General features: G+C 33.9%; 1 protein-coding gene across 2 annotated transcripts; it reads right to left on the bottom strand.

The window, feature by feature from the left end:
- Positions 1–947: 947 nt before the first annotated feature.
- LOC106753902 (regulation of nuclear pre-mRNA domain-containing protein 2) lies at positions 948–25,841 on the bottom strand. Of its 2 annotated transcripts, none has more exons than XM_014635781.2 (8): positions 25,588–25,841; positions 19,205–19,322; positions 16,430–16,677; positions 9,123–9,278; positions 8,866–9,022; positions 4,079–4,230; positions 3,966–4,001; positions 948–2,241 (listed from the first exon to the last, which is right to left on the bottom strand). In XM_014635781.2, exons 2-8 carry the CDS (start codon positions 19,281–19,283, stop codon positions 1,468–1,470), a joined length of 1,602 nt encoding a protein of 533 aa, XP_014491267.1. In that variant the 5' UTR covers positions 19,284–19,322; positions 25,588–25,841; the 3' UTR covers positions 948–1,467. The 2 variants fall into 2 exon arrangements, with proteins under 2 accessions (XP_014491267.1, XP_014491265.1); XM_014635779.2 differs by having other exon boundaries at positions 25,646–25,841.
- Between the last annotated feature and the right edge of the window lie 1,546 nt (positions 25,842–27,387).

Raw genomic sequence — 27,387 nt, 5'->3', positions numbered from 1 at the left:
CACTAAAATGGTAGTAGAAATAAGCTCTTAGAGCTAGAATGGGCAGAGAAAATGAAAAGAAGGGAACACTAGGCACATGCGACTTGCCTTAGGTTTCAAACAGTAGAGAAGTGGGGAGAAAACTACTTATCGGTCCGAATCGAGAAACCAATCGGTTCAAACTAAAGTCTTCGACGTTGCAGACGCTTGGGTACCTTCAGAAGGAACATGCACCGAGTCAGTGAACTTGGAGTTTAAAAAGAAAGAAGAGAGAATGGAGGAATAAGCTTCTTAGAAAAAGAATAGAGTTAGAAAAATGAACAAGATTTGGTAAAATGTTGTACCCTTTTTCAAAATAAAGGAAAAAACGCTTTCCATATATATATATATATATATATATATATATATATATATATATATATATATATATATATATATATATATATATATATATAACATTTTCTAAGTCCTTACAAATAGCAAGACTTATAACATAAGATTAGTCATTCACTTCACCAACTTTTGCATTAGAGTGAATGTTTGTATAAAGTGCTTAATTTTACTGTATTATAAGACCTATAAAATTAAAATAAGGCACTGATGAGCAATCATGATGCTCACCTTTCAAAATTATTCTTGGATACATTAATCTATTTTTTCCTAATTGAGAAAAAGATTTTATTTCAGTGGCCTTTCATATGCCTTAAAAGCAAGTATATATCATGTTGTGATGAAAAAAATTGAATAAACACGTATGAGAAAACGATATCCTACTAACATTGAAAAGTTTTGAAACAATCAACTGCAAATCACAAGTAAATAATTTCTTAACATAGATTTTGAGATTTTAAATTAGAAATGATAAAGGTCTTCTCTGTTTAGCGTGCACAAAGTAAAAATTACTCATAATTAGTCTAACGTGAATTTCGGGTAAGACGAGTGAGGGAATCAGGAAGGGAAATGTTAGATAGTGTCAATAAATTTTCTCTAAGCATAAATAAAGATCCTAACACACCAACCAGACACTGGCCGACAATAACAATATCAACATTTGTCAATTGGTATTAATCTACATTAACACATTCCAACCTCCAAGGCGTTAGAAAGGTGAAGCTCTGTAAACCATCTAGAGGTGAATAACACCATCTGTCAATGTTTATCCCCATATGAAGGCTTCATACAAACAAGATGTCCACATGCACCGTAACAAGGGCCTCCGTGATGTTTCAGATAAAAACTTAAGGCCCCAAGAGGTTCTTTCTCTTAACAGTTAAAACTGCTTAGGTAAGATCTCAACTAGTGCTATCAAAGCCTACTACTACTCAGAGTTTAGACAGTAGGCGGAAAAAGGCAGTAGGTAAAATAGACTACAGATTAATTCTGGCCACATCTAATTCTAACAATTTACATTATTACACAGCAATTTCCCAGGGATGATATTGCTACAAGGTTTTGCAACAACGTTGGCCAATGATCTTCAAATCATGCTCACTGCCTAGGTACCGGGGGTGGTGTTGAGGGGTGACTTTGCCCATAAAACCCTATGCCAGGTGGCCTGTAATATCCCCCGGGAGAAGACTGCTGTTGCTGCTGTGCCGATTGATTACCAGGCATTGACAACCCCATTGCCACATGTGGAGGCAAAGGAGGTGGAGGTGGTAGGCCATTTGGTCCATATCCATAAGGAATTCCCCCAGCCATCAAACCAGTTGATTGGACATATTGGTTTGATGGTTGATTTGCTGAAGAATGAGGCGGGGGAGGGGGTGCTGAAGCAAATGCAGCTTGCAACTGATTGGCTTGAGACCCAGTTTGCATGCCAACTGACGGTGCAAGTGGTACACTTGCCAGTGATGGCTGTTGTATAGGGGCAGCATAAAAGGAAGAGCTGGTCATATCAGAACTGTTAACATCAAGAACAGGCGTTGGTTTTTCAAGTTTGGGTCTTTTCTCTGGGTTGAAAATAGGTAATCCTGATGAAAATCCTGTAGAATTTAAGCTGCCATTCAAGGAGGCAGCTTCTTCAGCTACAAAAGAACAAAAAACAGATGTAAGCATCTGGGCAGAGGATGCAGAGGCAGCAAGTTTAGCAGCAACAGCAGCTGCTGCTTCCTTCGCTTTCTTGTTATCATCTTCAGTAGTTTGGAAAGGTGCAAATGGTATTGATTGAGCGAATGCAGCCTGAGATGGATCTGCAGCTTCTGCTGCTTGGTTAAGCCGTTTCTTAATACCAACTGCTTTCTCGATCTGCCCTCGTGCAACCTTCAGAATATTAAAACCATCAATTTATATGAATAAAATACACGTGAATCAGTTTATAAATAGTAAATTTTTACACATTAAACCATCAATACACCCTTTTGATGAGTAATTGATCTTAGTTAAGTGTACTCTATCTTAGAGAATGACATACTAACTTTCTTCACATTTTAGACACAAAATCTAATGAATTAGTTATATTATACATATCTTTTTTAATAATCTTTAATATTTTTTAATATATACCATCTAGATTCTACTTAAATTAATTATGCGTGTCTATTTTATATGCGCCAATTTTTTCTTCGAAGTATTTCCTGTCAAATTGCCTTTTTTATATATCACCCGAGTTTGGAAAATGTTACTAAGAAGTTATATCTCATGGATGTAAAGAGAAAATTTAAACTGCGCCTATCAAATGTTAACCAGCTGCAGTTATTTTTTGATTGATTTATCTACAATCAAACCAACCCAATAACTGAACAGAAAAAGTTTCAAAACAAGCAGAACATAGAACCTCAAACAACTGTGATAGGTAAAATATATTTAAAAAGGAAGATTAGCTTATCAATTGTGATTTTTGTTTTTCCTTTATATAGAAACTGGGAAGCCAAAACAAATTTCATGAATCACTTGTTCAAATAATAATAATAAGCTCACAACACAAGTTCAGATTCCTTCAGACAAACATTTTCTGTTACAGTTAATATACAATTTGGTTTCTTAAAGTGGCAATTTGTTAATTTAGTCCCTAAAAGTGCACACTTATACAGTCTGGTCCTAAAAAGTGCCACTAGACAAAAAGTCCGAAATGTTATAAACTAGGCACGTTGAACAACCTACAAGCTAGACTCACTTAGTTAACTCATGTCCCATTAGTAAATATCTCACTGATATTTATCTTCCTCAGATTTCCTAACAGAATTTAAATATATGGGCTCAATCAACCCACTGACAGTAGTGTCTATAAAAAGTATTGTTTATTCTGGTCTATAGAAACAAATGTTTATCTTCCTTATAAAATTTAGAAAATTTGTTTTCATTTTCCTATAGAATGACTAAAATTTTGTTTGGGTCCATAGAAAAAAATGTTTATCTTATAAAATTTAGAAAATTTGTTCTCATTTTCCTATAAAATGACTAAAATTTTGTTTTGGTCCCTATGTATATTTTTCTTTGATTTTTGTCATTCCAAAATATGAAATTACTTGTGATCCGTAAAATTTATTTTTATTTTAGGGATCTATAAAAAAACTTAAAGTATTACATTTTGACATCATGTCAAAAACACTAACTCCCGTATGTTGGATAATCACCTAACTTTCATCAAACAAATAAACATATAACATAACTATTACATAATAGTAGGAACCAAAAACCAGATTTCAACTTTTTGAGAAATGAAAAGTAAAGAAAATTTTATAAGGACAAAAAACATATGTAAACCTATATATTTTTCATCTTGGTAATAAATTAATTGTGTTATGTCAGTGACCAATTGACCATATTGACGAAATCTATATATGACTTCAGTTCAAAATTTAGAAAATGTTCACCTTTCTTAGTCAGTGTAACATACTAGCCAAAGAAGACAGAAATCTTAAGAATGCTTGAAATGAACGTCATTAAGTGCCAACAAACATTTAAAATTATATTATAATTAGGAAGAGTAATACTAATAGAGACCAAGAAAGCAAATACACAGATTAAAGACAGGCTGTTCTTACAAGCAACTGGGAGTGAACAAGCTCTTGCCTTGATTCCTGAAAAGCAGTTTAGATTAGTAAACAACATCAATTTCAGTCTTTTAACATAAGCATACTTGTAGAGACAACTGTACTTGTTCCTGAAGTGCGTGTTTCAGCTGAGAAAGCAATGAATCCCTTGCCGCCTCAGCTTTTTCTAGTTTCTCAATGTACTGCTTAAGCTTTTTTTCCTGCTCTTGTAAGTCATTGAGCAAATCGTTGACCAAAGTGGATCCTAGCTGGTTTCCTGATGTGATATCCAACCAATAGTCAGCCTAACTAATTTAATAATGTATTGGTAGGCTATAGCAATAGAAATCATATAAAAGCAATACTGCTCTGCTAGAAATATAGAAGAGTCGTTAAGTAGAATTGGCCACAAGCCTTCACATGCTCTAAAAATCAAGTGCAATATACGGAATTACGGAATTACTTTTCTGATCTAAAAAGGAAACAATACATTGGTATTTAAAGGAAAATTGAAATCCTAATAAAAGGAAATAAAACTCCAGACATAGACTCTAAATATGGAGCAAATCCACCAAATAAACTCCTAATCACAATCCTTAATCTAAGGTATCTCTCACAAACAAATCTATGTTTATTATCCAATCAATCTATATTTACTGTACATTAAATATGCAATATTTACACCCATATTTCAGCACCACTTCTCAAGCTGAGGAATAAATGTCCTGCATTCCCAGCTTAGTTATGACATTATGGAAGTCTGAAGTAGTCAGTTATTTTTCTCAGCCACATGTTGAGGAATAATTGCCCTCCAGTCCCAGCTTAGTTAATGGAAGTCTGAGGTATTTAGTGCTTCTGTCAGCACATCAGCCACATGTTGCCCGTACGAAATGTATATGACATGAATAATAAACCTTCTCCTAATTTTTCCTCCCATCAATTTATTTCTATATTTTGTTCTATCAAGCTGAATAGTGCAATGTCTATTGATTATCACACTAGAGCTTCATGGGTCCCTCCAAATTAATCTTCAAGTCATCTAAGATAATTTTTAGCCATAATAACTAAGCCATTGTGCCATGGACCTGAATTTCTTATTCAACTGATGATCTTGCCACTACATTCTGTTTTTGGCTTCTCCATGCCACTATGTTCCCACCTACCCACCTAAAAAAGTACAACATTCAGCTGTTGATCTTCTATGAAGAACCTGCATAACCTGCATCAGTTTAAGCTTTAAGTGTCAGTCTTCCATTTCTTTTGAACAGTATTCCCTTGCGAGAGCTGCCCTTCAAGTAATGTAGGATTCTATAAGCAGCTTGAAGATGAAATTGTCTCAGTTCATGCATATACTAAACTGATGACACTCATTAATGAGCAATGTGTGGCCCTGTGTGAGCCAACTATATTAATTTTCCAACCAGTCTCTGATTCGTCTTTTTGTCTACTTCTGATTCCTCTTCAGCCTTATATAACTTGTGATTGGGATCTATTGGAGTTAACACTACTCTGCACCCAACTTTCCCAGTTTCTCCCACCAAATCAATTATATATTTTTGTTGAGATATGAAAATTCCCTGGTTAGATAGGCTACTTTCAATCCCTAAAAAATACTGTATCTCTCAGTTCAAATTCCTGGACCAGTCTATGTTTCAATTCTTTCTTCCCTTTTTCATCATTTCCATTCAGTATCATAAACATAAACTAGAAGCACTGTCACCCCCTCTTTCTCTGAATGATCAGTAAACGAAGTATGATTTCCTTGACTTTGTTTGTAGCCAAATCCCTTCATAGCTTTTGTGAATCTTCCAAACCAAGCTCTAGGGGACTGTTACAGTCCATAAACTTTTGCAGTCTGAACAACTTTTTCTGTCTCCTTCAAATCCAGATGGAATACCAATGGAGAGAGAATTTTTAATCAAAGTGGGCACTAAGGAAAAAATATTCTTTACAGTATTAATCTTAGCAACTGGTCCAAAAGTCTCCTTGTAGTCTATTCAATAAGCTTGAGTGTATCCCTTGGCAAACAACCTTCTTTTGTGCCTTTCAATAGACCCATCAGCCTTATTTCCCATGTACTGTTTTTTCCAAATGCATCCATCTCCACTTTGATGGCATCTTTCCATTCTTTTTCGTCAAAGCTTCAGTAAAAGTGTTAGGGACAACAACAAAATTCAAACTAACAACGAACCTTTTATGGTTAGCCAATAATCTATCCAGAGATACATAATTTGATAAAGGATAGAGAGGTTGTTTTGTGCAGTTCGTAGTACCTCTTTTATGGCTATTGGCAAATCAAGTTCATTTGGAGAGTTTGAAGAGTTTTCAGTTTCAGGTTCAACTATGTTTGCAGTTTTAGGTTTCAGAAATTGGATTTGATTGCTGAATCTTGGAAAACTATATGTACTAACTCTTGGGGCTGAATCTCTAATTCTTCAAGTATTTTCTGGTTGCAGTTCAGTAGCATAAATGATATTATTAGTTTCAATTTCTAATTCACCGAGAATTAATTTGCTCAGCAGTAGGTTCACTTTTGGAGGCTTCAGTTGGAGTATATAACAGAACAAAGGGTTTTGAAGGTGGTCATCACAATATGCTGAAAAAAATTATTCGGAGCCAGCATTGGAGAAAAAAATATCTGGTTTCAAACGAAGGTGATATTAATGGAGATATACAATTTTTTAGCTGAAGGGCTATAACATTTCTAACCTTTTTTAGTAGCTGAATACCAAGAAAGGCACATCTAACAGCACAGGTATCAAGTTTGTCCCAAATTGGTTGTGGATATATACAAAAGTTGTGCACCCAAACATTCTAGGAATGAAGCCATTTGAGATCTTAAAAGTGAGGGAAAAAGCTTTTTAGGGTTTCAAGAGAACTTTTGTTCTCTAGTATATGTGAAGGAATTCTATTTATCATATACGGCGCTGAGGATAAATTCTTCCCAATAATTTTAACTCTCCCTTGAAAGAGAAATACTCGAGTGGTGTTAACTCTCCCTTCCCAATTATTTTTCTTCTCTCCCGTTATCAGGGAAAACAGTTGTGGAAGATGTAGCACAGGATTTAGTGACTAGAGATGAAGCCCTCAAACAGCTCAAGTTTCATTTAGATAGAGCACAAGGACAGATGGTTAAATTTTCCAATTGCTGCAGGAAACCGTCACGATTAACGTAGGTGAGTGGGTGTACCTAAAGGCTGTTATGCAGGCAGTTATGCTTGCCCCCGACTAAAACATTAAAACTGCCAAATTGATTAAGAAAACTTTCAACAACTACTACAACAACTGTCTTATTTACTTCAGACCTTGCAGAAGCTTACTTCTGGTTTATCCTCTGATAATGCTTACTTATAAGAGGTCTAACAATTCTCCCCCCAAAAAGAGTCACCTTGTCCTCAAGGTGAAAAGAAGGAAACGGGTGCATCATGGTCTCCATTGATTCCCAAGAAGATTCCAATTTTGATAGATCAGTCCATTGAATGAGCACCTCCGCAGTTCCACTACTCAAGTTGCACACGACTTTCATAGCAGCTAGGGTGACTTGTAATTCAAATTCTTCAGATAACATAGGTGGTAGAGGTTGAGGCATTGTGGAGGGTGAGACAAGACTTCTTCAATAATGAAACATACCTTTATAGACCAGCTCTTTGTTTTAAAATTAAATACAGTCTTTACCACCCAAAACGACTTCTTCATTACATGTTTCAGCCAAAGTTGTGCTACAAAGGGATGACTTATAATTTCATAAAACCAAATTGAAAATCATTGACGAATGACTTCCATGTAAAAAACATTTGTCCTGAAGTCATCTTTGGTTTGCACGACCTATGATTAATCACATTAAAATGAAAGTTGTCTTCCCTCGGCACACGACTTTTTCATCCAAAAATTTCCACCAAAGTTTCCCCTTCAGCGACTTTTGAATTTTCAAAAAAATTAAAATAAGTAAGCCGTTCTCCCAGGACTCTACTTCAGTTTTACTTTTAGCCCACTTTGGAACCGTGTGCATGGGACACAACTTCTTAACCTAAAGTCACCCCAGCCATGCACGACTTACCCAAAAGTTGTAATAAAAATAAAATTTGGCCATTCTTGTAATTTATTTGTAAAACTACACCATTTCGGTAAAAAAGTCTAGTTGTTCTGACAGGGAATGCCCTGTGTGAAAGGAAGAGTTTCCCTTTGTAAGGTGATGTTTGTATTCAAAATTGACAATTGCTGAAATAACACAGAAAAAGTTTCTTAGTCTATATATTGTCTCTATATTGTTTTCAAATCTTTGAGGAGGCACGTAATACGCACAAGTATATAATATGTAAAAAATATGATTTTATCTTAGTAATTAGGAAAATATGTATAACCGAAAATTAGAGACATTCTTCATTATTAATCATAATTAAGTCTCCCGATATTATACTTTGAATTAATATAAATAAGGGATGCGCCAGATTAAACACAATAACAAGCCATCCTTTCAATATAATATACATCAAGTAAGAAACAAAACTCACCCAGCGTTGATTGAATTCAAGTGATAAAATCAACATTTTAATATGAAGTGAAACTTAAGTCAAATCAATAGTGAGATCATCACACTTAAGAATCTCGGTTTTTTTTATTTAACATGAGGTAATCCATTCCCCTTCAAGACCTATTACTTCTAATTTTCTTTATTCTTTCAGTCACAACCAAGTACAACCTAAGAATTTAATTTTCTGCATAATATTTTTACATTTTAAAATTGGTATTTCCGTTATAATAATTATTCCTCCAAAATAAAAATAAAAAGATTCATCATCATTTCATAGATGCAAGTAATTTAGAAAAATTCATCCATTTAACAGAAATGTTTCCATAAGTCAAGCTAGAGTAGCAGGCAGAAAAGATTGAGTCCCTCTAGAAATATTCTTACCTTGAGACAATGTATTTTCAACATCTTCCACAACTTTACCCACACCATGAACAGCAGCACTGCAGTTTTTTAAAGCAGCTTCCTCATTAAGATGTTCATCAAGAACAGGCTGAAAGGCAGAAAGTATTTTCTCTGGCAAACACCCAACAGCCAGTTTCTGCATTGAAGATAGCATTGACACATCTCAAAATCATAAAATATCACAGGATCAAAAAGGCAACAGATCAAACTCAGACGTGCTATTGCAACTTGCTTACTATTCTCACGTGGCCATCCCGCTTCGCTATCTTGATAGAATTTGAAATCTTTCCATTGCTTGTAGATGGAGGGGGAACCTTACCCATTATTATTATTTCATCCTTAAGACCTTGAAGTCGTGAACCAAAAACCTTCCTTTCCTCCCATACTTCAACCTATTAACATTACAATCCAGCACACCAACATCAAAAAAGATTCAAACCAAACGAAAATATTAAAGAGTCAACGGTCAGCTTAGAAAATACAAATTGATAAGAAGAATGACATAAAAAAAAAAATTAGAAAATAAAGGTTAGTAACTCAATCAAGCATTAATGGATTACTACCAAGCCCAGACCCACTAATGGATGTTCAGGATGAGTACACTTTCAATCACATTAAAAACACTTACTTTTAGATTTCTTGAATTATAATTGAGTGTAAATCCAATAGTTTGACTAGAATTTGTCCAATTAGGATTAATTGAGCTCTAACAAAAATCATTTATTAAAATCTGTTTTTAAAGCCATGGTAAATGCTAGATGTTCTAGGTAGACGACCTTTAATACACCTACAAATGACAAAAAATTCATACCCACAGGTAAAATATGTGAGGAATGCTAAAATGATATCCTTAAGGATACCCACGGGTAATGGGTATGGATATTTAATTACTTGCTTTTAGATAAGCCAGGAAGGGTGTCATGGAATCCAACATGTAGATTTCCACTACCTGCTAATAATTATTAATGAATTTTATTTGAGTACTTTTCTAAAATCCAAGTGATCAAAATAAAATTATTAGTGAAAAAGATATTAATCATGAAAGAATCATTTAAATTTTGACTTCATATATTTCTATTTTTTTTTATTTAGACCTACGGGATTGAAGTTATTTTTGTAAAAGATTAATTTTTTAAAATTTATATTTTGGCACAACTTATTTAAATTTGCCTTTTAAAAAGACCAAATTTATTTGCATTAGCATTTTATTGAGTAATTTGATTTAAATTGTACTTAAATTAATTTTCTTTTTATCTAAGTTAATATTTTAAAGAATTATTTTTAAATAATTTTATCTAAAATTTCAAATATATATACACTCACGGGTATGAAAAAAATCCACAAGTACTTTTTCATGGATAGTAATGAGGTGGATATTTTCATATGAGGCAAGTAATGGATAAGCACTACTCATACCCAACCCATTTCCATTCCTAAATACACCGTCAAACAAACGAATCTAATTAGAAGGCCTAGTCTACTAAAATTTCACTAGACGATCTGATGGACCATCCATGAGCTGAGTTTTGATAATATAGTGTAATGCATAAACGCTTCTTCAACATTCTACCTTATGTTTTGTGCAACTATAGTATAAGCAAGCTCATAAGTAATATATAGATGATGCGGTGATATATGGCCTAACGGACCTAGGACAATGTTAGTATATTGATTTGGTGATTTTCGAATGATTATGAGAAGCTAGAAATAAAATGTTTTAAAGGTTCAAAAGATGAGTTAATTCATGGAAAGTCAAATGCACTAGACTCGACCAATGTGTATATCACGAGACTCATCTAATATATGTACTACTAGCACGTCTACACTCAACTAATACTCACTTGATGCTTTGGAGGTCCATCAAGTCATCTACCATGTTGGACCTTCTGCAACAGAATTTGCTACCCTGGAGTATTTTTTGTGTTTGATTTTCTGCACAAAAATGTTATCTATCGTCGACTTTGCTAAATCCTCTGCAACAGAATAGTTTACTTTGGATAGAAAGAATCAAAGCCCAAAGATTGTCTCCGAGAGGTTCAGTTCATGAAAGACTCCTATAAATAGATGTCCATCAACATTTGTTTGAAGTCCCACATCGACTACAGACAATATCAATTTAGAGTACATAAGTGGATGCAAATCACACCTTATAAGTCAATTTTGTGGAGTTGAGTTAGACTTAAAGTCTACTTTTTAGCATAGTATCAAAGCCATGGGTTAGAGTCTATCCTAGCAAAATTTGATGTTTGTTGGGTTTAATGTTCCGCCCGCTAACAAACCATCCATTAATATCTAGTCTCATGCTAGAGATTTGTATACATCGACATAAAGGAAAGTGTTGTAAGTCCTATATCGACTAGAGATAAGGCCAATTTAGAATATATATATATATATATATATATATATATATATATATATATATATATATATATATATGTATGTGTGCGTGCGTGAGGATACAAACCTCATCACCAAAGCAGCCACACGCTCTCAAACGTCACTCAAAGTCGCACACTTGTTCTCTACTACTACTGCGTGCAGTGGTGTGTTACCCCTCTTCTCCGACAGCGATCACCTGTGTTGAGATCATCTCCTCCTCTTTTTGGGTCAGTGCTTGTTGCCTTGATTGGAAAACATTGGATTATAGGGTTTTTCAATCTCCTCTTCATTTATGGCCTTGTCGACTTCAACCTCTACTTTTCCCCTAATGCTACCAATTTGTTTGATCCGTCAATCTAAACTAATTGTGTTTGTGAGCATCTAACCATTGACAAATTAAATGGAACTAATTGTAAGACTTGGGTATCAACCATTAAACTTTGACTTAAGAGTAAGGAGTATGTTGATCATCTCACTCAACTTGTGACTTCTATTAATGCCAATGAAGCTTCCCGTGGGTTGAAAATTGATGCTAAGTTATGTATGGTCCTCAAATATACTATTTACTCATCTTTAAAACAATTATTTCGTACCTATGAAACATGTTCAAAAGTTTGAGAATATGCAAAATTGTTATACAACAATGACATTCAACATCCATATGGTGTTTTTCACAATCTTATTGATGTTGTTACTTTGAAACGTCATGGCTCCAATGGCTGAATATCTGTGTAAAATTCATTCTCTCCTTCATGACTTTAATGAGTTATTACCTCCTATCTGTACTCCTTCTCAAGAACTAGAGCAACAGTAAAAGTTGTTTAAGTTATTGGCTTTGCTTGGGCTTTTTGATGATTGTTCTCATGCTCACGATTAGATTTTGGTGTCCCTTGTCCTCAATTTTTCTTATACTTGTTCCACCATTGTGTGACCAAGTAACTCAATTGTTGTTATACCTACTTTTGTTGATGATGATTCCTCTACTTTGGTATCTCAACATGGTGAGCATAGTCGCTCTCGCAAGCCGAGCAAAAGACGTCACAAGTGTGAACATTGTCACAAGCTCGGTCATAAGATTGACAGGTGTTATGCCTTACATGGTAGTCATCCTCAATCTGCTGCAATGGTCCAAACCAATCCTCCCTCAGAACCATCTAATGTGGATCCTACTTCATCTGATACTGCAGGACAGTTTGCTATACTCACTGAAGTTCTCAAATGGTATGAGGATTATCAAAATCCTAGTTCCACTACTGTTGTTACACACTCAAGTACATCTTTTGTTGGCCTAAATCACTCTACTTCCCATGGACCTTGGGTTCTTAACCCATGTGCCATCAATCATATTACAGGTAACAAATCGTTGTTTTCTTCTCTATCATCAATAGGTTATTTACCTTTTGTAACCGTGGTTGATGGATCTAAGGTTTTATCCCACAGTGTTAGTATAGTTAATCTTTTTCCTTCTTTGCCCATTGATAATGCTCTTTATGTTCCTAAGTCTTCATTTAATTTATTATCCATCATTCATCTCACACGCTCCCCTGATTGTGTTATTTCTCTTACCAAAGATCTTTTTCCTTTATAGGACCAAAATGATTGGCACCAAATATGAGTCCCAAGTTATTTATCATCTACAACCTTCCACGCATGTTGCCACAATTATGGATTCTCCATCTCACTCTGTTAGGTCATCCTAGTCTTGGAAAAATGCAATACTTTGTTCCTAATTTGTCCAATTTATCTAATTTGTCGTGAGTTGTGTCAGTGAGGTAGATCATTCAATCTTTTATTGTCACTCAAGCATTGGGTGTATTTATTTAATAGTACATGTCGATGATATTGTTCTTACATGCAATGATCACCATGACATCTCTCGAATGAAACAACACATCTGTCACCACTTTCAAACCAAAGATCTTGGCGAACTTAGATATTTATTGGTGATTGAGGTAGCACAATCCAACAACGGTATTGTTATATCTCAAAGAAAGTATCCAATGGATATTTTGGAGGAAAATAGGTTGATGAACTCAAAATTTGTTGACAAACCCCATGGATCCCAATACCAAACTCCTAATCAAAGGGGTCCTTTCTTATAGATCTTGAGAAGTACAAAAGATTAGTTAGAAAATCGAACTATCTTACGTTACTTGTCCGCTTTGCAGTCAGTGTGATAAGTCAATTTCTTAATTCTCCATCTGCAGATCATTGGAATGCAGTCATTTGTATAGTAAAGTACAATAAAAGATCTCGTGGAAAAGGTTTGCTATATGGTCATAGTAACCATATTAAAGTTGTCTATTATTCAGATGTTGACCGGACAAGATCTTCTAATAGAATATCTACTTTCGATACTCTATTTCCATTGGAGGTAACTTGATTTCTTGGAAAAGAAAGAAACAAAGTGTTGCATCAAGATCTAGAATAGAAGCTTAATATAAAGTTATGGCCTCAATCACTTCTAAACTTGTTTAGCTTAAACAATTAATTAAAATTGCAACTTAGAGATGTCACTCAAATGACACTAATATGTGACAATCAGGTTCCTCTTCACATTAGCTCTAATCATGTCTTTCATCAAAGGATCCAACACATTGAGATTGATTGTGATTTTATTCAAGAAAAGATTACATCTGGAGACATCCAGACCGATTTTGTTAACTCAAGTGATCAATTAACATATATTTTCATTAAGTCTTTACAGAAACCTAGAATTGACTATATTTGTAACAAACTTGATACATATGATTTATATGCACCAGCTAAAGGAGAAATATTAGATATTGTTAAGATATTAATAGTTACAATATCTTATGTTAGTTACAATATTATGTGTATATGAGTTTAGCCCATATTTTCCTTTATTATTATTATAAATATATTACCCCATGTATCTTTTATACACAAGGGAATTAATCGTATACCTAAATTTCACTACTTTCAACATTAAGACAAAAATATTCTCAACTACTCCATAGTGATTAGGAAAGATATCTTTAGAATCTTCCTATTCATTTTAAAATACTATTTCCTCGTTTTGAAGAATTTAATTATTACAATAAGAGATTATTAGAATGTAATTTGTACGGTTGTTATCAATGAAAGAATTCTTTATTTCCTTACAAAGTTCAAGTAATACTACAAACTCTCAATTAAGTTTCCAATGTCATTACACATCTATAAATTTCATTCATGTTGATACTACAAATCCAACCCTCACTTTTGATGGTGAAAATCATGTTAGTACCAATATTGCATCTAAATAAACCCTAACATTACAAACCCCAGTTCATAATCCAATTTCATAGGTTCTAACAGTCATGGTGCTCCCAAAGGCAATTTTGGTCATTCACGTGGTCGTGGTGGCAAAAGCCCAACACATGATAAGTCTATTTTCACTATGGACATATTCAATCGTCATAATGAAGCTGTTTTCATTTACCAACGGTGCTTCAAACTAGTCTTGGCAGAGGTATCATCCAGCTTCAAATCAGTGCAATTTTCACTGTGGTCATATGCACTAAGTTGCTATATCATTTAACCCTAAGTTTGAGGCTGTCTCCATTGATCAATGGTGCTTCGAACGAGTCTTGGCAGTGGTGTCATCCAGCTTCAAATCAGTGCAACTCTCCGCAACCACCTTATGCTAACTCTGATTACTTTAATTTTCCTGGTCCCTATATAGTCGTGATCCTCACAGCAATTCAATCGCCCCAGCACTCCTAAGTCAATGTTGCTAACATTGCTCCTGCCACAGCTTCTACATGGTTTCCTGATTCTTGTCATGTAACAAATAATTCACAAAATATGCAGAAGCCTATAATTCATAGGTAATGGGCAAGGTTTGACCATTTTTAGCTGTAGTACATCTAGGTTTCAGTAAGCCTATAATCCTAATATCCAACTTGTTCTTCATAATTTGTTATGTGCTTCCCGGAGAACAAAAAATCTCATTAGCATAAGCAACTGGTGGTGCAGCACACTCCTGATCAAGATCAGTGGGCTGCCTGTTTACTAAGCCTTTGTCACTAGATTTTCTTTTCTTAAGCACAAACTCAGTCACCTTGAGTTTGCAGGGAGACGTGAGTGTATAACTCCATTGTACAAAATAAAACTGCCGTTGTTAGTATAGTAGTTAGTTATCAGTTTGATGTAACTAATTTAGTAAGTAGTTGCCTGGTACAACTGTCATGGTCAGTAAATTACAACTGTTTTACCATTGACTGTTAACATAGAGGTGTTAACATAGAATTCAATCAACAACATACATTTCATTCATTTTTCTTCCATAGCAAGAAATGAGAGTCAATGGCATTCTATTCTAAGAAAAAGAGAATGTTTTTCAAAGAGTCACCAAAGAAGAAAAGGTAAGATGAAACTGAACCCTGAGGCTACGAAAGGAGAGTTATCCACAGTGGATGAAGCACCACCATAGGGTCACATGTGGCTTACATGCACGATTGACAAAAACCATGTTTGGCAACGACTGCAAGTTGCAAACTGCACTGCTTAAGAATGCATTGATCTAGTATTAGCACTTATCACTGCAACAGTGGCTGGCAACAACAACAAAAACAAAGGCCACATAATTGAGGGCTCTAATACCAACTTGCATAGAGAAGAACTTTGAAAAGAGGATTATTCAATTTAATCAATTGTTGATAAATTGTAAGTTAAAACCTTGAACCATCATCCCCTTCCAAATAAAGGAATGATCTGGGTTTTCAAAGCATCCCATGGGAACACATGCTTTAAAATTAGATAGAATATGATATTTTAGTGGATTATACTAGGCAAAAATGAATTCCCAGAAAAGAAATCCACACCTGGAGGGATAAATGTTTGATATATGATGCAGGAGAAATATATACCAATTACAACATTGAATTCAAAACTACAGCACAATATAGACAAGTTAGATACTGTAACCTGAACAGTTTTAACATTCTGAACAATATACCTTACAATTCAGTTTACTCATTCTAATAAAAAGGGAAAATTCACAGAAAAATAGAAAGGGACAAGATATCACCCAAACCAGGCTCCTACAATTCTACACAGTTACAATATAAGGAAAGTATAAAAGATTGAAGAGAATAATCATACTGTGGTCTTGTACAATTAATTCTGAAAATTTGTAAAGAGTAAAAATGAGACTTACTAGTCTGGCTACTGCTTTCTTGCCAGAGTCATCATTACTTTCACATACACGCCTTAGAGCTTCTGGAAGAACTTTCCAGAATTCGTTGACAAACTCACTACCCTTTCGTCTACTATTTTGCAATATGTCATTAGCCAAGTGTAGATAAGCGATACGCTGATCTTTCTGGGAAGCATTGAATAATTTAACCCAAGTTTCAACTATTTCTTTTGCTCTCTTCTGGTGAGAAATACACCATCGGGACAAGGCTGAATTATTGCTTAAGAAATACAGATAGCAATACAAATCTCACTAATAGATAACCAGAAAGAGGTAGGAGGAATAATGTGAAGGAAATTAGATTGAACAACTGAAGTAAAATGAGAAAAATGCTACTATCATTTACCAACAGGAAAAATGCTACTAGCTTATTCATAACTCTGTTACTGACAGGCACAAATACATCTCAAACAAACTTTTAAACAAGTTATATTTAGCTTCCCTATACCATATGCTCGCTGTCTCTTGGGATGGATCTGGGAGGGGCCTCTCTTAAGGATTTGTAAAGGGACAAATAATGTTTTGTTAGTTCCTCTGTTTTGTGGCTTTATTTCGTTTCAGTATTCACTGTCCCCTTGATGATTCATACACATTTCTTTCTCTGACTAAAAACTCGTTATAATCATCAAAAAGATAGCTAAAATTTAAAACGTTATTGAAAATTTTAAGATATTGTACGACAAAAATACATATGTTATTGTGAGTTATTGAAATAACTAAATCATGCAACGGTGAAAAAACACACTGAGAAGGGGACGAAACTTCAAGACAAGAAAAAAATAATGAACAACGGGGCAAAAAAACTACAGCCCAATTTCATAACAGTATTAGCAAATCCATCACAAGCACCATAAACAAAACTTCAGTTGAGTAATTAATAGAAGCCAAAAAGATACGTCCCACCATAATGAATAAAAAGGAAGATCAAAGAGACATTTTCAAAAATAAATTACTCCCATCTAAAATTCACCATATAAGTGCATAAACAGCAAATACTAAAAAATCTTCATAAACATGTTACCAAGAAAGATCCTACACGAGAGGACACCCGCAAATTTTCACCCCTCCACCCAAAAATTCAATAAATATTCAATGAAAAATTAGCATACTATACAGAGTATCGATAGTGTTATGAAGAATATTCTTTAGACGTTCAGGCTGGGGATGATTTTAGCAGCATGAAAAGATATGACTATAACATTCAGAATTCTTTCATCTAGTCCCCTTCACACTCTTCAATTCAGTTTCAGTTGACCAAATACCATTATTGACTGTACCGACAATGCTTTTCTTAGTTACATTGCTTCTTCGGTCTTTACTTCTTTGCTGCGGGTGATTTCCTTATAAAGTTTCTTGCTTTATACTACCTCCAATCATATATAACAAGTAATTAATTCATCAAGTTCAATTAAAATAGTCAATTTTAACTAATCATGTGATAAATTTAAATTTTATTTAAGAATAACCATAGAACTAAGTGAATTAAGGGTAGTTATATTTAATGACTCAACTATAATCCAATGAATATTTTTTTCTGCCAATGAATGCATGCCCTTGCACGTATTGGGAGTATTGGGCGTTTCATTAATTGACTTCACAATACATGAAGAGTATAAAAAGATATTAGAAACTAATATATTTGAAAAATGGGTAATTTTTTCGAATAATGAGAAACAAAAAATGCACTAATTTGTTGCTTATATAAAGGATCAAATATAGTACTCGGTAAGGGTTAAAAACAAGTCAGAGGTGTAAAAGACTGATATTCACCTGTTTTTTATTTCAAATGAAACAAACAGTACCATCATATAAAGAAAATATTTACCAAAAATTAGCACAGATTTCCTGTAAAAACGTCAATAAAGAAAGCTTCAGTAGCAGCAACAATTTTCCCTCACTATGAACACAAGCATGGATGCTTAACAAACGAATAATATAAGATGCAACAATCCCTCCTATGATCTGATAAGAGTCAGGGTATTTAAGACCCAAAATACCAGCTTCCCAACAATAAACACAACTAAAATTTAAGAAATATTTTTCATGGTACTTAGGTAAAAAAGTAAATAAGTAAATGAAAAAAATATAATTGGATAAATTCCCCGTTACAATTCAAAGAAATTAAAATAAAAAGAAAAGAGTTAAATAAAATTCTCAATAAGCTAAAATTAGTTTATGCATAAGTTAATTTGTAGAACTCTTCCATATAGTTTCTCTAAAATCTAATTTTTTTGTGTATTAGCTAATTTAAGAAATATATTTTATTTTTTTTTCTCTTAGGGTGCATATGGAGAAATTTGTCCAAGCAGGACCAAAGTGTAATGGGCATTTTAACATAAAATACAAAAAGAAAAAAAAAATTAAAATCTATAGGTACTGCAAGTCAAAGTTATATCATAGTAATATCACATCCATTGTCTGCCAAATTTAGACATATCCTAATCCAAAACAAATGTTAACTCTATGTAGGCAAGATTTCAATTCGAACAGCAAATAAAAGAAAAACAGATTTTACATCAAGATGATATAGGTCACATTTCTTTACATCTATTTTTCTAAATCCAAAAAAGCCAAATTGAGGTGTTGTTGCAATTGTACTTCATGAAATGAATAAATCATGCCATACAAAGTTTGCATGAATAATGTATTGGCAACCTGATAATGCATATACAACCAAACAGAAAATTGTCATTAAAAACAAAAACAATAAAGAAAATAGGGATCAATGAAGGATACATTGAATGCTTTGTTGTGTATTGCTGACTTTCGACAACTTCTCAGCAAGCAACTGTCCGTCAAATATGTCGTCACTCATACTGCCTTTTGAAAAGTTTCACATATCTTGGAGATTTACCTATAATTTACATGAGTGGGATATAAATAACAGACAGAACATGATGTATATATCGAAAAGAAAAAAACAAAAACAAAATTCAAAATTGAACTAAGCTATATCTTTTTTTATTTTGATTTGGAAATAATGACCTAACATGCTTTCCTAGTTGAAATTGTTCACACTCTAACACTTGAAGTTGCTTAAGATTAGGAGCTATTATCTCCAACTTGGCTAGACTTGGCAGACACAGACAATCATGCAAAAAGCTTCAAACTTAAGGTAGAAAAACCGGACAAAGGAGGGCTCTTTTTCAAATAATAAAATCCTCCTGATTCATGTCCTTTTCCAACTAGACTAACATATTCTTATATGACAAAGGAATTAACACCAAAGATTATAGAACAATTCAAAGAGAATGTTAATTGGCTTAGAAAGCCTAAATTATAAAGACAGTGAGGATTGTACAAGGCAAAAAGATTTAAAGGGGATAAGAGAACTAGACCAATTCCTTTAGATATGTTAGAATATTTATCCTATTTATCATTGTTAGAGTATTTACCCTATTTATCATTGTTAGAACTACCCTATTTTATATCAAAACTTATATATAGAATGAGAGTGAGAGGGATCTTTCAAGACCTCTAGAAATATTTTTAGAGTTTCAAATCTCAAGTTGATATCACAGCAGATTGTTTGAGTCTCTTCCTACTCTATCTTTGTTGTTGTCGATGGCCGGTGGCCACCGCCACCAACAGTCTTAAAAAAGAAATTTGTCTTTTCTGCAATCAGGAATCTTGTTCTTCTAATCTCATAATCTGCAATATTCTTTTCACTGTTTTCCCTTGTTTACCGTTGCCGACCGCTATCATTCACCGTCACAGTTTCGTCCGACGACTAGTGGATCTGGATCGCCTCCTGGAGCAACGGCCAACCCTGCCGGTGTCGAGGGCTACTTCTCATCCAGGCATTGCCACGCACGCCACATTTATCTGACATCCGCTGCCACTACCGTCGCATTTTCTCCGACGAAGTTAGGGGAGTCTATTTCTGGCGAGATTCAAAATCCTAGTCAACAATTTCACCAACCCTTTGTCAGATTTGTTTTTGGGTGCTTTGATGAATAGAGGAGACCATTATGATCTTCCACCTTCAAGATTTGTCATCGACACACCACCATTTTCGTCATTTGTCGTGAGAGGGAGTATGTTTCCAGCCACTATAGGCCCCATCAATCAATGATGGCAGTCCTTGCAGTTTTTTCCTTTCAGCCACTACAGGCCCCATCACCCCATCAATCAGTGATAGCAGTCCCTGCAGTTTTGTCCTTTCAACCACTGCAGGCCCCATCACCCCATCAGTCAATGATAGCAATCCCTGTAGTTTTGTCCCTTCCAGCCACTATAGGCCCCATCAGTCAGTGATGGCAATTTAAATCCTTTATGAGTTTTTGCATAGAGATAAGACTATTACCTAATTGAGGAACAAGTAAAACATCCTTTAATACGATAGATGAGTCCAAAATTATATTCCCAAAGTCGGATATAGGTATACCCTGACCATTTGCAACTGTAATAAGTTGTTCTCTATTTCTTTTATCATGAGTCGAAGGACACTCGAAAAGGTGTCATATGATCAGTTGCTCCTGAATCAAGTATCCAAATACCTTGAGACACATGACCAACAGTATTGAGACAAATCTTACCTTACATGGATAGAGCACATGATCCAGAGAGCTTACTCATTGATTCAACTATTGCTTTCAAGCGCTCGAGTTCCTCCTTATAAGCTTTCATATAAAGATCTGGTGATGGTGAAGGACTAGATAGATTGGTGGCTTCCTGTTCTGAGGTAGTATGATTTACCCCGTCTTTGAGCAGACCCTTTGCTGTTTCCCATGCGCTCGAGAACATTCTTTCTTCCATGGAGTTTAAAGCATGTTTTCATGGTGTCTCCAAATATTTTACAATATGGACAATAGTCTCCATGAGTACCATTTTTAAACGACTTTCCTCATTCCTTTATGGACTCCCTTTCCAGTTGTTGGAGGTCCCCCATCAAGCATGACAGTTCTCTGAGTTCTTCTCCTCTTACCATAAAAAAACTTCTAATAGGGATGGTAATTTTTCTCTTCCTAAGATTTGTACCCAAATTGGGTCGTACTCAGGATTTAGGCCATGGAGAACTTAAGGATTCTTACTTTTTCCATGACTTCAGCAAGTGTGGCAGCATTTGTTTTACACATCTTTATTGTTTGGTTCTGATCTAAATCCATCCAGGATTCTGTGGACTCTGATGCGAAAAGGGAGCCTTGTTTTGTATGAAATATCCTGCTTTCAATGTCATAGCATGCAGCAAAAATCCTTTTTTAAGGAAAAAGTACACTATAAATCATCCCATATTTTTTTGGCAGAAGAATGAAACATATAATTTCTACTTATCTCAAGAATCATGGACTGCCACATCCAAGTCATAATTAGTGAATCTTCATTGTCCCAAATTGGAAAATAAGTGTTGTCTGGTCTTGGTCCTCCTTCATCTATGTGATCTAGTCTTGAACGTCCCTTAAGAGTCCTTCAAATATACTAGCACCATTGTAGGAAATCTCGACCATCCAACCGAGCACCCACCAAATTGCGTAGATCATTAGGACCCAAAGGAATAATTTTTACTTCAAACATCACGTAGAAGCAATCAGGTGTCTCGAGTGACCTTATCCAAGACAATGACGAGGTGTGGGTTACACCGGGAAAAAGAGCAGAAGTGAAATCTCATATCTACTCAAATCTAGGCAAAATGGGACGTTACCGACCCTTGGAACGGACTCAGGAGGCTTTGGCAACCTTGTCTATGACGGTGGCAGCGAGTGGGTCTCGCTAGAACTAGGCACGTGGCAGCTATTTCCCTGAGCGATATCCGGTGTTGTGATCACCGAAGTTGGGCACACCTTTTTGCCCTATCAACAACCCCAATCGGCTACGATGGCAACCGCAGTGGTCAGACAACAGCGACAATGGCTATTGTTGCAGCGGAAACGGATCTCCCAAGATCGAGAGGTCTGATACCAACTTGAAAAAGAATGATTTTATTATTATAATTCATGGTAATTACATTCTTCTTACCTCTATTTGTAGCAATCTAATCTTTAGAAAGGGAAATAAGGAAACAAAATAATCTAGAAGATCATACACATGTTTTCTCTAATTAGGAAGATTCCATAGATATTTTCTCTAATTAAGAAGATTCTAAAGATATTTCCTCTAATTACAACATTTGTCAATATGTGTTTTTGCACTTTTGCTATCTGCTGACCACTGTCATCGGTTTGTTGCACACTCTTGAAGAGAGTCCTATATTTCAAGAGGATTCTCTTTGGCTGTGCTAGATTGAGTTCAAATTTGGTTTATAGACATTCCCTCTCAATGGTTTGAAGCATACGTGCATCTTGTTCTAAGTCGAAGTTTCTAAGTTCCTAAAGAGATCTCAGATTGAGTTTATCTATTCCAAGCTTAATAAATACAATTTGAATGCTCCAATATAAGGGGGAGTGTTAGAATATTTATCCTATTTATCATTGTTAGAGTATTTACCCTATTTATCATTATTGTATCAGAACTACACTATTATGTATCAGAACTTTCTTATATTTAGAATGAGAGTGAGAGGAATCTTTCAAGCCCTCTAGAAATATTTCAAATCTCGAGTTGATACAACTTTAGATCCATTGACTAGAGTAACAAGGTGAAGAATTTCAAAAGAAAATATAAATGAAATGAAGAGCTATTACTGTAAATGTAATCTAAGGCACCCGAGTCAAGTATTCATGGATCTTGACCTTCCACAAATTGAGAAATACAAGTTGTAGAAACACTTAGCACCAAAGAAGATTAACATTGATGCTTGAATTTTTCAAATTTTAAATCTTGTACACTTATTACTCCTCATCAATGAACTTGAACTCTCCTTTATTAGACTTAGACACATGGTCTGCCTTGTCTGCAAAATCATGCAAGGAGTAGCAGCTTTCTTGGGTATGACCCATTCTCTTGCAATATGTGCATTAAGGACATTCAGCTAACCACCACATCCTCCTCAATAGCTTGACCTCTTCCTCTTCCTCATTTTATTGAGTTAGACACATGGTCTGCCTTGTCTGCAAAACCATGCAAGGAGTAGCAGCTTTCTTGGGTATGACCCATTCTCTTGCAATATGTGCATTAAGGACATCCACCTAACCACCACATCCTCCTCGATAGCTATGACCTCTTCATCTTCCTCGTGTGCTACCATTTTGATGCTCCATAACTTCAATTGAATTTTCACCTTTTAACAAGGTAGGCTCCCAAAGAAGGTTGGTGACTAAGTATCTCATAAAAGGAATTTGATCACCAGCTAAAATTTGATCACATGATAAAAACATGAGTGTAGACCTCTCAAAATTAAGACCATGTAAAACTTAAAAAGTTTTTCTATGATATCCTCTGATGAATCAGCCACAAATAAAATATCTTTAATTCTTCTACTGCAGGCAAGGACTTTGCTATATGTGACCAGATACTCATTTTCATATCAGCATTGTAATTCAATTCATTATAGACTAGTAGCATTTACTTCAACAATTTCAATTTGGTACAATTGGACCCATGAGTTTAATGTGTAAGAGAATATCACTTCTTGTATAGCCTAAATATTATAGACTAATTATTTTTCAGTCTCTTTTGGTTCTCCCTTGTAACTTTTTTAACATAAGACAAGTCGGGAATGTAAAGAAAAGAACAACCAATAACTACAAAAAGTGATGTGAATCATCATGAATGAACATAAACAGTGAGCAACTGTGATTAGCCGTGTCATGAACAGTGTGACCAGCCCTGATCAGCTGGTCGCAGCAGCAGCAAACAACAGCAGACTGGACAAGAAATTTCACCACAAGAGCAGACAGAAAGAGAAAGACCAAACCCACTCTAATACAAAGTTGAACGATAGTACTTAGTGAATTGCTACAGTAAAAAATAGCTCAGCAACCTTATATTTATATGGATTCAAGAGTTTTACATTTAATAGTAGTAAAGGGCACTAAATACATATTCCTAATAGCTACATGAATCTGGACAATCATGTGACTTATTAGATATTTTCCAACATATGTGAAGTTGTACCAGACTTTCCCTTAGTAAGTTGGTAGCATGTACTGAATTGCCTCCAGAGAATAACCCAGGAACTTTTACCACTCAAATCAATCATTTCAATAAACAGATGAATATTCACTTTCTCCCACTTCAACAACAGTAACAACAATTAAGCATTTTTCCTACTAGGTGATATTGGATACATCGATCAAATAACACTATGATGTTCTACTGTCAATCACGTCGATAGACAAAACCAATTAAATCTAAAATTTACTCATTATCTCCTATAGCCTCTAAGCAACCTGGCCAGAGAGCCACAACATAAAGAAGATTTCAGGATGAACACACATCACCAAGATTAATACATCAACCTTCTGTGAAAGAAAAATCAATTCATTAATATTCGTGCTTCAAAATCATTTGTTGTTTGGTCCAGGATCATGGCACTTAACACAGCTCAAGGTCAAGGGATTACCACCAGGAACTTCAAAATAAGCAAGAAGGAATTACAAAACATGGCACACAGCTAAAAATACGAGGGAAAGAATATTAGTAAGGTCTACAAGAAATTAATGAAGAGGGAAAAGGATATTCAAAAATTTAGTACAACACAGTTGACTCTTCCAGAAATAAGATTTTGTCACCAAGACACTGCAAAAGCAAGATGCCACAACCTCTTCCAATCTCAGTCCCACGCTCTAGTAAAGACCTATTAACTACAACTACAAACCAACGAACATAGCACATCCGCATCAACTAAAGCGGTAAAATAGTCAATAAATTGTAAGAATCTCTAAATCGAATAAAACAATTGAGAACAGCAAGTGATAGAAACACCACTTGTATTTCCTTAATGCATTAAGAATCAGAAGACAGTGCAATAGCCTTTAAGGGGATGTGAATGCATCGCATATAACATAACATAAAACCGACCAATAGGACCCATGTTTCTCCATAGTGGAATCTATAAGAGTCATTCGGTTCTCGACTCTATCATAATGTCGATAGTCAAGAAAATGGTTTGGTCAAAATCAATAAATGCAAAACTTGGTGGAAGAAGAGCGCCAGAACACACAGATAAACTTTGTAGATTTAATTTGTTTCAAGAACTCGAAACCTAGTATGCGATAAATAAATTAAGAGAAACTGCTCACGGTGAACAGTGGGAAGGAGAGTTCTTCGATGCCTCCTCGATAGATCCGAAATACTTACAGATGAAAGAAGTCTAGAAGGTGAAGCACCACCGTGCACGACCGCCGCCTCCTCCGTCTAGATGGAAGAGGTTTGGATGTTGGGGTTTTATTTTTCCTTTGGATAGTTTTTATTTATTTTTAACCCAAACTTATTGCTGTTGCAGTGTTGGATACTGGAATTGATAGCAAATTGGATACAAGGTTCTGTTTCCTGTGTTTTTTCGAGCTTATCATCTCTTTTTTCTAATTTAAATATTTATATAGATAAATATCTAAACAATACTGAGACCTGCTATGCTATATTTATTTAAATGTGTACTTTACTACAAAATTAAAAAATTGTATAACTTAAGGAATGAAAATAGATTGCTGGGTATATAAATTTGTTCCAGTACAATTTTACCTCATTCCACATTCTTTAAATTAGGATTTAGTTTTATTTAAATTAGATATAAAAATTAAATATTGTTGGATTTAATTTTGATAAATTTAATATAAAATTGAAATTCAACAAAATTATTGTTTATAATTCTACTTGAATTAGTTTTTTTAGGTTTTATTACTATAAAATTTTAAATTATGTTATTATTATATTTATTAGAGAAACACGTTGGTTTTAGAATAATAAAAAGTAATAAAATTATTATTTTTGTAATTTGTAGGCATTTTTATAATAAAAAAAATGGTTAAGTTTAAAAAAATCAAATTTAAATTTTAAAAAAATAATTATTTAAAAACTAAAATTGATAAAATAGTTATTTTTATTTTAAAAATATTTAAAAGATAAAATTAGAAAACAAATATGAAAAAAATCTCTTATAATAATTCCAACTTTCTTTTATATCTATAAACAAGTTATAGACTTTCATGACTAAATTTTACTACACAAGTCGTACTTTATTTTAATAAAAACGACTAAATTTTACTGCATGACTTGTACTTTATTTTAATAAAAATAAACCAAATTGAAGTATAAAACTAACTTTAAATCTTTGAAAGATATACAAATTAACATTATATTTAAGTATAATAATTAGTAAAATTAGTTTGTTGAGAAAAAGATAATACAAATATGCCTTGGTTTTCGTTTTTTTTATAGATTCGATCAGTGGATAATTGGTATTTATATATCTTTTAGGTAAGAAACCTTACATATATAGATTAGTGCGTGTTTATTTTTTATATAATAAATTATTATAATTAAATTTATAGAAGAAAATATAATTAATTTTTACAATTTATTATAAATAATTATGTTAATTTAAAAATATTAAATTAGAAAACAGTTAAATAAAAGTATCAATTTTTAAAAATGGTTACTTAAAAAAAATTGGTAAAATAGTTATTTTAATTTAAAAAACAATAAGAATTTTTAGTTATTATTATAAAAAAACTAAAAATATTAAAAATTTTACTTACAGCAAAGTAATTCTTAGGTTTAATGTATTAGGTCTTAATTTCGTTCAAAATTTCAAATAGGTCCCTTGTTTTTTTAGCATCTCAATTGGGTTTTTATTTTTGTTCTTTTAATGCAAATAAATTTTTCCATTAATTTAATCAAATGTGTTAACGAGTGTATGACGTAGTCTGGTGACACTGCAGTTTTAATACACGTATCAATAAAATTGTGTGTGAATTCCATTTTTTAAAATTTAGAATTAAAGAATTAAGTAAATATATTATAATTTTGGCTGAAATTAATTAAAGAAAGGGCAAAGGTGGAAAATGGTATTGTTCTTTTTGCTGAAACATCTATTGTCT

The sequence above is a fragment of the Vigna radiata genome, unplaced genomic scaffold (assembly GCF_000741045.1).
Source record: "Vigna radiata var. radiata cultivar VC1973A unplaced genomic scaffold, Vradiata_ver6 scaffold_7, whole genome shotgun sequence".
Lineage (NCBI taxonomy): Eukaryota > Viridiplantae > Streptophyta > Magnoliopsida > Fabales > Fabaceae > Vigna > Vigna radiata.
The sequence above is the reverse complement of the archived record's forward strand: the minus strand, read 5'-3'. Positions and strand labels throughout refer to the sequence as shown.